This window comes from Lygodium microphyllum, chromosome 1, assembly GCF_053477565.2.
Source record: "Lygodium microphyllum isolate KBCC chromosome 1, Lygodium_microphyllum_v1.1.10, whole genome shotgun sequence".
Lineage (NCBI taxonomy): Eukaryota > Viridiplantae > Streptophyta > Polypodiopsida > Schizaeales > Lygodiaceae > Lygodium > Lygodium microphyllum.
The window spans coordinates 191,084,426-191,098,043 of NC_141135.1; the positions used below are offsets into that span (position 1 = coordinate 191,084,426).

At 49.3% G+C, this 13,618-nt stretch overlaps 1 protein-coding gene across 6 annotated transcripts in view; it reads left to right on the forward strand.

The window, feature by feature from the left end:
* Nucleotides 1-13,618, forward strand: part of LOC148042102 (Glycosyl hydrolase family 47 protein) — a 170,689-nt gene that overhangs the window by 112,769 nt on the left and 44,302 nt on the right. For all 6 annotated transcript variants that reach the window (XR_015691954.1, XR_015691953.1, XR_015691955.1 and 3 more), the window contains 5 exons: nucleotides 3,763-3,876; nucleotides 3,985-4,064; nucleotides 4,227-4,362; nucleotides 4,475-4,545; nucleotides 4,629-4,884. Coding sequence is in view for 3 of the 6 variants with exons in the window: in XM_087685546.1 (XP_087541672.1) it covers nucleotides 3,763-3,876; nucleotides 3,985-4,064; nucleotides 4,227-4,362; nucleotides 4,475-4,545; nucleotides 4,629-4,884 (657 nt within the window). In the remaining 3 variants the exon portion in view is untranslated. The remainder of the gene's footprint in view (nucleotides 1-3,762; nucleotides 3,877-3,984; nucleotides 4,065-4,226; nucleotides 4,363-4,474; nucleotides 4,546-4,628; nucleotides 4,885-13,618) is intronic.

Below are 13,618 nucleotides of genomic sequence, written 5' to 3' on the forward strand. Positions count from 1 at the left end.
GGAAGTTCTAGCCGGCTGCATTTTTGGAATGAGGGGGGACCGCACAAGAAGTGTCATCAATTCAAGGTGGGAGAAGGATGTCTAACAACTTAGACACGGATTTCCAAGCCATCAAAAGACAGGGAGTAGCATGGATTCTATTCCAACAAAGCATCTTGATAGGACAAAGCCTTCTTGGAGCTAGGCTTTACCAATTTATGTGGCCTAATGAGACAGGAATCCCTAAAGGGGAGTAAGTGTCTCATGCTTATTATTGACGATTTTAGCAAGGTGACTTGGACCTAGCTTTTGCAAGTCTTCTTGCACCTTTGAGGTTGGCTTATTTTTTAATAGAATCAATTTGGGTGAAAGCTCAATGCCTGTCAGAGCTCATAAAGTCGGGAAGTTTATCTCGAAGGAAATGACCTAGGTGACTAGGTGATTCCTGTCCACTCCGTGAGTCCTTCAAACGAGGGGACTCAACAACACAACAAGGGGTTTCATGTGTTTGAATATGCAAGGAGGGTGGTACAGGGTGCTGAAGGGGGATTCCCCACACAACATGACTAGAGGAAAGAGAGAGACACTTGCGGATATGGGGAAGGTGCATAGTGTGTGGGTGGCATTCCTGGCAACAAAGCACAAGGGTGCAAAGTGGTACACCTCTAAGTATCTAGTGATGGCCTAAAACCTAAATGTGCATCAAAGACAATGTGAGCTAAGATAGGATAACCTATTGTAGGTCTAAAGTAAGGGTCTAGATTGAATGTAGATGAATCTAATTGTGAAGTGAAAATGGGAGGGAAGAGTGGAATGTGAAGGTGAATGAGAAGCACCAAACTCATGCTCAAATGAAACAATGGATGAAGGGTTACCTTGTGGAACCTCTTTGAACATAGAGTTTCCCTCTAATCCACACTGATAGTGAATTGGGTCTCCTAGGTGGCTTACATTTGGTCCTTGCTTAACTAAAGGCGTAGTGTAGATGTAATCAGACTCATACAAAAATGGATTGCATGAACTTGCCATTGGGCTTGATTGTAAAGAGTTTGAACTTTTAGTTGTCTTCAATGGATAGTCTTTTCTCAACTGAGGGGTGATCAATCTTGTCAACAAAGCCTCCATTGAAGGCGTAGGTTGAGAAACCATCAAAGGATTTGAAGGTGGAGTGGTTTGAGCGATTGTGAATCAGCACATCACGTATAGTGTAATCAAGAACAAACCAAGCAATCCACAATAGCATTAGGTAACTCTTTAGAATATTATGAGCTTTGATACCATGTGGAGATATGCTAGGGTTTGGAAAAGAAAACACCAAGTGTATGATCACAATTGAAACACAAAGAACTCGAATATAAAAGACAAAACACAAAAAGAGAAGAAAGAGAACTCTAAAGTGAATGAATGAATGTTGTAAATGAAGGAAAGCATGTAAAGATGCTCAAGGATAGGGCTGTCCAACAGTTGGTGGCTCTTGTGCAAGTGGGCTAAGGGAGTAGTCAGAGTGGGATGCCCACCGGAGATGGATTTTGAGTGCTGTGACCACTAGTCGGAGCTGAGATGATGCTGAAATTCAAAGGGCAGCATGCTTGAAACCAAAACACTATTGTCTTTGGGGCTGGAACTGGTAAATGTAGCAGTGTAACTGCTTGAAGATGCCTAGTAGCAATGGGATTTTGTGCAATAGCTGTGGGAAGAAGATCTAAAACATGGCAGTCTGCTAATTCAGGAAACGCAGACTGTAGGGGCAGCAACAAGGTGACAACTGATGATATCAGTAATGTGCCGCAAACACAGCTTGGAAGAGGGCGTTAGGTGGCTGGTGACAGTGGTACTAGGCACCAAGTGCTGGACAGGATAGGGCAGCAAGAGAGCTGGTGGTGTGGACCTGGAAAACAAGGAATGAGGTTGTGGTGGGCAGCCTGTCTATTTATAGACGATTGGATCCTCCCAAATTAGGGTTTGGCTTATGTAACATAGACACTCTCTACCGCACACTGTGTGATATGAACTTTAGGTTATTTACACGTTTAAAGAGCTAATCAGTTTATAATGTATTTTTTTAGCTCAACACGTTTCTCTCACCAATAGCATCCCATACCACCCTATAGGAGATAAAGGCGTACTTGTCAAGTGTAGGCCATCACAGTGTCATGAGCGAACAGTGCTTTTATGCACGTCATCATATCCTGTGTCATAGCAAGTTGACGCTCTAATACCAATGAAATGTTCCCTTGGAATCCAAGTGCACACAAGACAACATAGTATCTTTCTTCTGTTCTAGATGTGGTGCCAGGCAACATCATTTCCTGTTCACCTTCACATGTATAACCACCATTCCACCACAACTTGATGGAAGCAAAGACGTTTCCAAATGCTGGAATAATCCACCACCCTCTGTGAAAAAGCCTTGGCAAGCACCATAGAACTTCACCAAAGCTCCATGAGATATGCCAAATCTATGAATCTCACAATCACAAGGGTACCAATAAAATCATAATGAAGTGAAATAATAATGGAAATTAATTAGCATGCTACCTCGACTAGGAGAGAGTAGCAAAGGGAGTGTGATTTGTGTAGAAAACTTCAAGGCAATAAGCACATGCAACAAATGTATGGGTAAAACAAATCAAGCAATCATAATGCATGAACCACAACCAAAAGAAACCCCACATGAGCACGTCAAAAGGGTCTCAAGGAACTAGGTCAATGCAAGCTCAACAAGTGTCAGAGCATGTAAGCTCAACATATGGACTGCCACCTCATGATCCACGTTATCATGTTAGAAATAGATTACATCAACAACAAAGCATTGTGTATATTGCCAATGCGAGAAGAAAGCCACCAACATCAGTGTCAACAATGCAAGAAGATAGTAGCCAAGTGATACATTAGTCACATTAGTCAATTAAAACCAGACCTGCATGATGCCAGCACCAAGGAACCTCACATAGGCAACATTTGTTGCAGAGCCAAAGTGCCAAGAAGCGACACTTTGCTAGCTATATACAATTGAAGTGGGGTCAATGTAGCATCAACATTATGCATGAAACATGTGCAATCGTGTGAAAGACATGCAAGACTTGTCACTCCACGCGATAGAAAAGTGCAAAATGTCAGCAATCAATAGTGAGAGAAGGCACACTTAACTCCTTCAATCAACCTTAACATTGGGTAGCTGAGTGCCAACTCACACATTCCATAGGCTTCCTCTCTACACATCCCGAATCAACAAGTAGAAGAGTGAATGTGGCCAGAGTCTCTCCTTGTTTAGACAACAAAAAGTGCAATTCGCCTACCAAAAGTAGGTTTATCAATAATCAAATAAACGATAAGAAGCTCTCATAAACTAAAGCTTTGGTGCCTGTGAACTTGTGAAATGACCACCTCCAACAGATGTATCACTCTATCACAGTAAAAAGGAAATCTATTTGAACTGAAAAACCATCTAATTATTCCATGTCTGTACAATCGAATTGGGATACGTTTGAAATCATATGCTTTACAACAATTAAGGCTTAATAATAAGGCTAATTGACATACGTATTGTTTGGGCTCGAAGTTTCTGCTTGGGGGCTTTTGCCACAGTCATATTGGGACACATTGGAATTCATATGCTTTACCTCAATTAAGGCTAATTGGCATACACATTGTTTGGACATCAAGTGTCTTCTTGGGGACCTTTTGGCACAGTTGTTACTGAATACATAGACAATGATAAATGTATGAGTTTAGATCTTTTTTTGTTGTTCTTTTGAGCTTCCCTCTAAAATACTGAAGCAGGTTCTTGCTGGGGATGTGGAACCTGCTATACGTACCCACAGAGCTTTTTTCAGTGTATGGAAACGTTATGGATTTACACCTGAAGGGTTCAACCTGGCAACATCGAGTGTGCAGGTTATCAGACAATTCTCCTTGTTCTCTTGTGACCTATGCTTAGCTTTTGAATAAGTTTTTGCATGACGTACATTAAAAATTAGGGTGAACTTTCATACTTATGTGCAGCCAGGCCAACGAAGCTATCCATTACGACCTGAATTGATCGAAAGCACTTACTGGCTATATAAAGCAACCAAAGATCCTATGTGGGTCTTTTTTCTTTATGCTCTCAGGGAGATTGTGTGAGAACAACATTGATATGTGAAGTATAAAGATTGACAGGCTAGGGCTCCAACAGCTTCTGCACCTAGCGTGAACCATAAGCCATATATGATTAATACCTTTTGCTGCTCCTTATTGCTTTGCAGATATTTGGATGTTGGTCGTGATATTGTAACAAGTATACAGTATGGTGCTCGTTGTCCCTGTGGATATTGCCACATAGCGGATGTTGAGACACACACAAAAGATGATCATATGGAGAGCTTCTTTCTCTCTGAAACTGTACGTTGCAAATAAATTTCTGTTTGTTATTTTACAGTTGTGTTGAAACATTACGAAAATGAATGCAGGCAATTTTTAACCCAACTTGCTTTTTGGGTGGTTTCTTCATTAGGTGAAATATTTGTGGCTTCTTTTCGATCTTGCATCAGGGGGAGAAAATCTGGTTGAAAAGGGGCCTTATCCGTGGGTTCTTGTATTCAAAAGTTGATTTGCATGGTTCTTTTGTTGCCTTTGAAGAAGCTATATATATGAGTGATGTTTTGCAGGTTTGTATTCAGCACAGAGGGACATCTGTTTCCTATGACCCCAGAAATATCGTTAACTGGTGAGCATTGTACATATCTTGGAAGCTTCTGTGAGGGATCTTCAGGAACTGGGCTAGCAGCAATGGCTTCAAATTCAACTGCAAAAAACAAATCTAGTCAAGACAAACACAGCTCCAATGAAACTTGGTCTTCACATTGGTCATTAGAAGAACTTTCGGGGATAGATGTACCTGGAAGATCAACAGCAGCTATAAAGGTTACACCCTACTGAACTTTCTTAACTGCTTAAAGCCTTAGCTGTGTAATGTTTAGTCAGATAGTTCCTAAACTGTCAGAAGTCAATTTTGTGGGCTGGTTAAAGCAGGATCCAATGTAAGTAGGTAGCCCGTCTACTGCTAACTATTTTTCTATTGTCATTGAATATGTCCAGTACAGTGACTATAAGATGAGCCTTAAAGTGATTTGTTGCTTATGTCAAAGCATAGAACAGTGGCATAACCTGACATTGACAGTGCCGAAATCTAACTCAGCTGACACCTGGACTGAAGCCTGATGTTGACAATGCCAAAATCTGGTGCACCTGACACCTGATGTTGACAGCGCGAAGACTAGTGCGAATCTGTGTGAACTGTCACGTGTTCACGTAATGCCTTGGACAGCCTCCCAAGTCTGGCACCTGGCTCTGATGATGTGCTGACCTGGTTTGACCTCTCCTCTGCCTGCCTGCCCATCACCTACCTGCCTGCCACACCCTGCCCCTCACCATCCTGGTGGCCATATGCTCAGCCACCTCCATTTCGACATCTGGCTTGGCAGCACATCACCACCCTGCCTATCAGCCTGCCATCGTTGCCCTGCCCATCATCATCCAGCCCCTTGCCCACCATCTGTCCTCCTCCTGGTCAGGCTGATTTTCTTTGCCCCCTCCCATGCCCCCACATCCATGTTACACATGGATGCAGCTTCACCCTAGCAGCTCTCATCTTGTTCCTTCCCCAAGTGGTGTCCATCTCCCTTGGCTCGGCACAACCTCCCAAGCCCTGAAATCACCACAGTAGAGCTCAGCACCAGTCATCTAGACAGCACCCGCACTATAGGCACATGGAGCTATCAAGTCGCAGGAGATTGCACCTGGTATCAGCACTAGGCTCCAATGCAGCCCCTTGCACTTCCACAAATGATGCCTTCTTGTGGATCCATTTCACTCCGGACGTAGATCTTGCACTTAGGGAAACAATGACGGCCATGGGGCATATTCTTATGCCTGCAGTAGATTGGTTGGAGATTGCTCTCCCTTACGCATCTTGTAGGACTCTATCCAAGCAACGCTCACTGGCATGCAAGCCAAGGTCACATGAGTGGTAACCTTTGGAAAGGGATGCTTTATACTTTAGTTGAACTCACCTATGGATTAAGGGCCAATATTACTCGTGACTCTAGGATGTCATGAGATCAGTAGGCCTCCTTCAAGGATGAGGGAGGCGGCATACCTAGACCATGGAGAAGTGATTTAAAATGCCAGATGTGGTGTAATGCCAGATAGAGGAGGATACAATGTTAGCAATAACGAGCGCACGCATGCGAGATAGGAATGAGGAGAGAGGCCTAGAGCCACAAAGAAAGGCACAGTAATAGTGGAGAGTGGTCAAAGACCTTAGACCAGCAGCCCATGCAGTGCTACCTAACCTTCTATAGCTTTTACAGGCATTTATTTTGCCACCTAGGAGCTAGTGATTCCATAGCCCAAGATAGAGACAGTTCCTCAGATAGTGGGTGACGTAGCCCAACAAAGAGGCAGTGATACTGGCAGCCTCCTCGGAGGTACCACCAGCCATGGATGCACCACCATCTCCAGCACACGTAGATCACTAGGGGACAAGTCCCCAAAGTGGATCCCATCAATCACAAGAGGTTAGAAAAGTTGAGGAGAGTAAGGAGAGCAAGTAGGAGGTGAAGGACTCAGATGCATACTCTAAGGACTTACCTCTTCTACATGCGGTCACAAAGATAGTGGAGAGGAGACATGACAGGTGTACGCTGGGGTAGACAAACTTGGACTATAGAGCCCTGTCAGTTCAGGACTCAGATGCACCCCATGAGGTTCCTCTCATGGAATGTATGAGGCTTTGGGGGGTCAACACTTTAGGCAGCGCCATAGCGTCATGAGATCCCACTTGCACAGAGCATTAGTGGGAGGATCAGTAGATTCTCTTATGTTGCAAGAGCATCACCTCTTGGCAAGGAAGTTACCTCAATGCTGTGGGAAGTTACTGAAAGGATAGAGCCACACTTACTCGGCAGAAACTATGGAAGTCATAGAGATTCAAGCTGGTGTATGCATGTGTGTTGAGGAACAGTGGACCCAATTGCTACAGGGCTGGGGCATCGTGGTTCGAGGGAGAGCTATGTGGGTTTTTGTGAGAGTAAAGGACACTCTTATGGTCATTTATGCCACACATGACCAGAGGGATAGGAGAGAGTTTTGGACTACTCTCAACAAGTCCCTACCATAGGTTGATCTGGGATACTAGGGAGCGACTTTAACGTGGTGTTCTTGGGCGATAGGAGAGAGAAACTCATAGAGACCATTAAAGAAGAAGAGCATGCTTCTTGGGAAGAGTTCTTATTTCAGATTAGAGGACATGACCCATGGTTCACAGCAGAGTTTGACAGGTCTATAGGCTCACTTCAGTTCTCTAGGAGAGACAAGGTAGTAAGAGCTTGGACCTTCTCTAGAATTGATTGATTTTATTGTTGACTTAGCGTGGGACAGGGGCGGTCTGGTAGGCATCATACCCAGCATGATCCTCTTGGATCACTTACTGATTCAGGTACTTCTCTTTGAGGGAGTCAAAGGACCTCACTCTAGTGTCAAGATTCCAAAGTACCTATTCCATGATGGCAATCTTAGAGAGTTAATCTCACAAATTTGGAGATCTAGACCCTTGTCGTCCGGATGAACAACTAGAGATTTGGATTGAGAGACTACAAGAGATCAATTCTTTATTAGATAAGGAGGTCATGAGGAGGTAGATCCTTCTAGATAAGGAGAGAACTGCTAGAGCATCATTGGTTGCACTATAGAGGGAGGAGGAGAGATGTTCAAGGTACAACTAGGTGTGGTTGAGAGCATGCATGTTGCTAGAGCAAACATTGATGCCATGAAGGAAGCACTTCTATTACTTCCTTCAAGCAAGTGTGGGAGGAGAGATGTTCAAGGTACAACTAGGTGTGGTTGAGAGCATGCATGTTGCTAGAGCAAACATTGATGCCATGAAGGAAGCACTTCTATTACTTCCTTCAAGCAAGTGTCTCGGAGAAGAACGCTTTAGTCTTGTTGAGTTTTCTTACGTTGTGGGTCACGAACACTCCTACCATCGCGCGCTGCTCCATCTCACCCGACATCGCCAGTCGCCCCCCCGCTGACCCGTGGCGTGCGCCACCTGCTCCCCGCCATCCCCCCCTGCCTCCTGTGCTGCCTGCCCCCCGTCTCCCCTCCAGCGTGACCCCCCACCGTCTTCCCCCCAGCGTGTAGAGCAACTCCCCCTCTGTCCTTCTCTCAGCGCCCCCTCGTCAGTCCCTGCCCGACACCAAGCCGTTTGCCCCTCCCCCCCCCCCCCCCCCCCCCCCCCGCACGCCTCGGCTCCCCCACTGCAGACACTATTCTGCCGCCCCATTCAAAAACCTGTCCACCTATCAGAACCCGCAATGTGCCCTTCCGCCTGAGGATCTATTTCACCACCCCCCGCCCCCCTTTGCACTGCCCCCCCCGGCGGCCTCGATATGAGCTGGATTACAGCAGGGTCCAACACTTCCCCCACCGTGCAAACAAGCTTCTTCCCCCCCCCCCCCCCCCCCTCCTTGCCATCATTTCTCCTCCCCTCAAGTTGCTCCCTTCCTCTGCAGCAACATACCCCCCCCCCTTCTCCGACAGCACAGCAGCGTGAGTGGTAGGTCCTCAGTTGGGACGCGCAATGGAAACCTCTGACCAGACGCCGGTGCATTCTACGAGTGCCCCCCAGTCAAACACCTTGTGCATCATCCTCTCTGAGGAACAGCTCTTGGCCGTCCGAGCCACAGAGTTGGAGCTGAAAGAGATAGCGATCTTTGGTCAGGTCGTTGGACACTCCCCACGAGAGCCCAGCTACGGGATTGGCTCCACTCTACGCTGCGCATTGGCATAGCGCAGATCTTGGAGGCAGTGCTAATGGGCCGAGGGATCTTCATGGCTCGACTCACCTCTACGGACACAGCCCGTGAGTTGGTGGAGAGCTCGCCCTATGCCTCCACGAAGGGGTCATCTACATGGTTCCTTGGTATAGCGGCTTCACAGTGGAGTCATTTGCACTCCACAACAGTTTTCTCAGACATCCAGTCACCCTACTGTTTCCTGGACTGGCGGTAGAATACCGCCAGTTAGTGGAGGACTTTGGATGGCTTTTTGGCACAGTTCTCCCTGCTTCCTTCGCAGATGCCGTGATAGCTACAGGAGTCCCAAAGGTACGAGTGGCCGTGAAAGACACAAAAAGTATACCAAAGCTCCTAGAGATTGAGATTGAAGGTCACTCCTTTAGGCAGCAGGTCATTGTGACTAGGTAACCAGGGCAGTGCCTACGCTACAATGACTTTGGACATCACGCAGCAGACTGTACGCGTTTCGGGGCCAAGGTGGCTCCGGCGACGGGCCCACAAGTGGACGCCAACGGATTCACACGGGTCCAGAGACGACAGAGAGGGAGACGGTAGGAGGGGCCGCAACCAACACCTCAGCTGCAGCCTCAACAACAGGGCGCAGGAGGGCAAGCGACGCCCCCTCGGCAGAGCACTCCGCAAACCCCCCCTGCCCGTCCCACCCAACAGGATCGCAATCCCCCATAGCCACCACTCGCGCCATAGACTACCCCACCTGAGATTCCACAACCCCCACACCCACCCTCCACCACCTCCCAGGCTCCCCCCACTGACCTTGGCCCACAGTCCCCCCCTTCTAGGGCCACCAGTTCCCCCCTCCCACACCCGCCACACATTTCCGACTATCCCACCATCCCTCAACCCTCTTCCCCCCACCATCTCCCCTGCCGAGCACCCCCCCTGATCCGCACCCGTTGTAGGTGGTCCCCCCCAGACCCACGCCCGCTCATCCCACAGGAGGAGATGAGCCACACATGCCTACATCCTCCTCGCACCAGCAGTCTTTCCCCTCCCACACAGGCACTAGCTCATCTGCCCCTGTCGCCTGTCACACCTTCCCAAGACAAGCACAGTTGTTGCCACGAGTTTTTCTGTAGTGGCCCGTGGTCCTACTTGAGAGTTGCGGAGCGAGGAGTATTCCCACTACCTCTAGAGTTGGGGATCTTTGTGGTTCGCAAGTCAAGGAGGGCAAGGTCCATCTACTAGCACCACCGGATGGACCAAACTACTTCTTCTTTCAGTTCTCTCACTCAGGGGATTGGACGACGACACAGATAGAGGAGGAGTTGAAGAGTCAAGTGGCGGACCACATCTCCTAGTGGACGGGGGAAGAAGGACAAGCACTGTTTGCACAGCAATGGCTTGGTAGCATGATGGACATTAATTGGTGGGCTGGTGCCGAGGTCCCACACTTGAGCATTATCTTTCAAGCCCCTCCACAGTGGAGGGCTCCGAGGGATGCGATCGAGTGGCCCCTGGCACAGGCGGCCCGTTTCTACCAGTGCACGGAATCACGACTCTCAGCGTGGCTGATAGATGCACTGATTGTACCACCTGGAGCATCTATCACCCCTATGGTCCAGTCGAGGGCCACCATAGGGGACTGGAGTTCACCGTCCAGACCTGTGGCAAAGCGTACCTGCATGCCCCATAGTTTCTCATCCTCGTCAGCAGCTTCCACACCCAACAAATGTCTGTTCGGTCAGTCACAGGTTTCCCCATGAGCTTACACCTTGCATCCTGGAATGTGAATAGCCTCCACTACAGTGGAGCACATGGATCTAGGAAGTTGATTGTTCGGCAGGAGTTGCAGTCTGCCCTTGCCAAACGGATTGACATTTTACTTTTACAGGAGCACAAGCTCACCCCGTCCCAAGCCCAGTGGGTAGGGAAGGTACTCTGGAGCAGCTAACACACTTACTGGGAGTACGCCATAGACGCCCACGACAAGAGTAGAGGCGTATGCACCTCTATTGGCCCGAGTCTCACCGCCTACGTACGAGACCACGGGACAATAGTGGCAGGGAGGGTTCTATGGATCAGCAGACTAGATATTGGGGACTCGTGCCTGGGAATCCTTGACGTCTATGCCCCTACGGAGGTTAGGGCATGCAGCAGGTTCTAGGTGGAGATCGCGGATGGACTCCCAGAGGTGGACTCCTGGGTCGTTGGAGGAGACTTCAACGACCTGCAGGCTTTGGAGGACCAGCAGGGCAGAGGCAGAAACCATGAGGGCATGATCGGGGAGGAGCAGGAGGCATGGGAGGTATTTCTATTGGCAGTAGGTGCACAGGATGCCTAGAGAGACCCTGCCTTCCACAGGAGGGAGAGGTCGCTGGACTTCTCTTGGGGATACAGGCGGCTAGGTGGAGTCCTGCTAGAGCAGTTGGATAGGTTTTATGTGGGAGAGGGGAGGCTCTCGTGGGGGCCAGATTGGGCAGTTGGCGTGCACCACGTTGTCTAATCACTGCCCGGTTCTCCTGACACTAGATCCCCCAGCATTTGCCCTAGACACTTGATCCTATCGGATCTCTGACTCGATCTATAGGAGGGAGGAGGTGACGAGGCAGATAGAGCAGCTCTGGACTAGGGAGTGGGGCAGGAGGGACCGGATCGCAGAGGAGGTTGCAAAGGTCCTAGCCGAGTCAAGCAGAATCTGCCAAGAGGCAGCCATACAGGCCAGGCAGCAGAGCTGGGAGGAGGAGAGAGCCATACAGGCCAGGCAGACATGCAGAGATTACTGCAGGAGGCACTGGGGCACCCCATCCTCCACACACAAGAGGTGAGAGCGCGAGCAGCCATTCCTGGCCTAAAGGACAAGCGCTCTGAGTTCTCTTTCCGCACCTCAGCAGCATTTTGGGCGTGGAAGGGGGACACGATGTACAGGGAGTTTTTCCAGGTGCACCAGCCTCCCACCTCAGGAGTGCAGATACGCAACCTTCGAGATCAGTATGGGAGGACTCATTCAAGCCCAAACGAGGTGATGGAGATTGTCACTGATTACTACAGGCATCTTTTCTAGCAGGAGACAGCCTCAGCTAGAGGACAGCAATGTAGGCAGCAAATCTGGGATAACATCCCGTCCCTTGTCACAAAGGAGATGGAACGCCCCCTCCTAGTCCCCCTTCACAAAGAAGGAACTAGAGGAGGCTTTCCATACACAGGACGAGCAGAAAAGCCCAAGAGAGGATGGCCTCTCTAAGGCCTTCTTTACTACCTACCGGGAAGTGGTGAAGGACCCCCTACTAATGGCCTTCCAAGAGATCTTCACTTCTGGACAGATGCCAAGGACCCTTTCGGCAGGCCTCATCAGTCTTCTCCCAAAAGGGGGAGACCGATTGGAGCTTTCCCAGTGGAGAGACCGATCTCCTTATTGTCAGTGGCCTATAAGGCACTGGCAAAGATGATTGGTAGGCGACTACGCCCCGTGCTGCCAGACATCATCCATGATACACAGACAGGCTTTGTCTAGAATAGAAGTATCCTAGACAATTAATTCACCTTCTTTGAGGCGACAAAGTGGGCTCAGCACAGTGGGCAGAGACTGGCCATACTACTCTTGGATTTCGAGAAAGCTTATGATATGGTGGATTGGGATTTCCTAGAGGGAACCATGGTAAGGTTGGGTTTCCCCTAGGCTTGGATTCGCAGGGTCGCCGAACTTTACAGATCGGCCACCAGCAGGGTTCTCATAGGTGGTAGGCGAGGGGAGGAGTTTCGGCTAGAGAGATCGGTCCGACAGGGTTGCTAGTCTCGTACTTATTCCTACTCTTTGCAGAGGCGATGTCTCACTTCCTCAGGTCCCGTGTGAGCGGATTACGCAGCCTCCGACTTCCCGTGAGAGAGGAGACTGAGTTGCTAGACTCAGAGTATGCAGATGATATAGCACTCTACATAGAAGACGATGAGTTGATGTTGGAGAGAGTGAGGCTGGCTCTTGAGGTGTTCTGTGCCACAACGGGAGCGAAAATCAACTGGCAAAAGTCGGTTGGTTTCCTCACAGACCCTGACTCTAGCACGGAGTGGGGCGTCCACCTAGGATTTAGATGGGTGAGCAGAGGGCAAACCATCCGGTGCCTAGGGTTCCAGGTGGGACTCGACATCACTCCCGCCCAACAATTTCTTCCAGTCCTCGATTCTATTCGGAGGAAGCTGACTTACTGGAGCACGGCTCGCCTCTTACTAGCCGGCCAAGCCTTGGTGGTTAACCAGGCCCTCCTAGCAACGGCCTGGTACATTGCCTCGTGTTGGTGGTTTTCCTCATCCTGCATAGTGCAGCTTCGCCGCTTGGTGTGGAACTTCCTTTGGTCCGGGTCAGACGGCTCTAGGGATTCCCAGGCCAAGGTAGCGTAGGCAACCATCATACGGCATCGGTCAGAGGGAGGGCTTGGGATCATAGACCCAAAGTTTCAGAGCAAGGCCCTCTTGGGCAAGCTAGTTGTCCGCGGCCTCACACCGGGAGGGCAAACCTAGAAGGTCCTATTGCAGGAGGGTCTTCAGGATTGTAGACCGAGGCTTGGCGGTGAGTGGAGGCCGTCCCTGAGATGGATCTTCACTTCAGCCCAAATCACCCCCCCCCCCCCCCCAGATCACCTTCCTACGCAGCTTACTTTGCATGTGGCAGGGCCTCCGCAAGGCCCTAATCCAGAGCCCCCCAGGCTGCCAAGAGGAGATAGACCGTCAGCTGGTGATCTGGAACCCCCAGGTCAAAGATCGGGAAGGGGCACAGATTGGTGAGTGCCCTCACATCCAGTGGGCTGGTTAGGAGGCCGGCCGGGCTCTTACCATCAGGATATGGC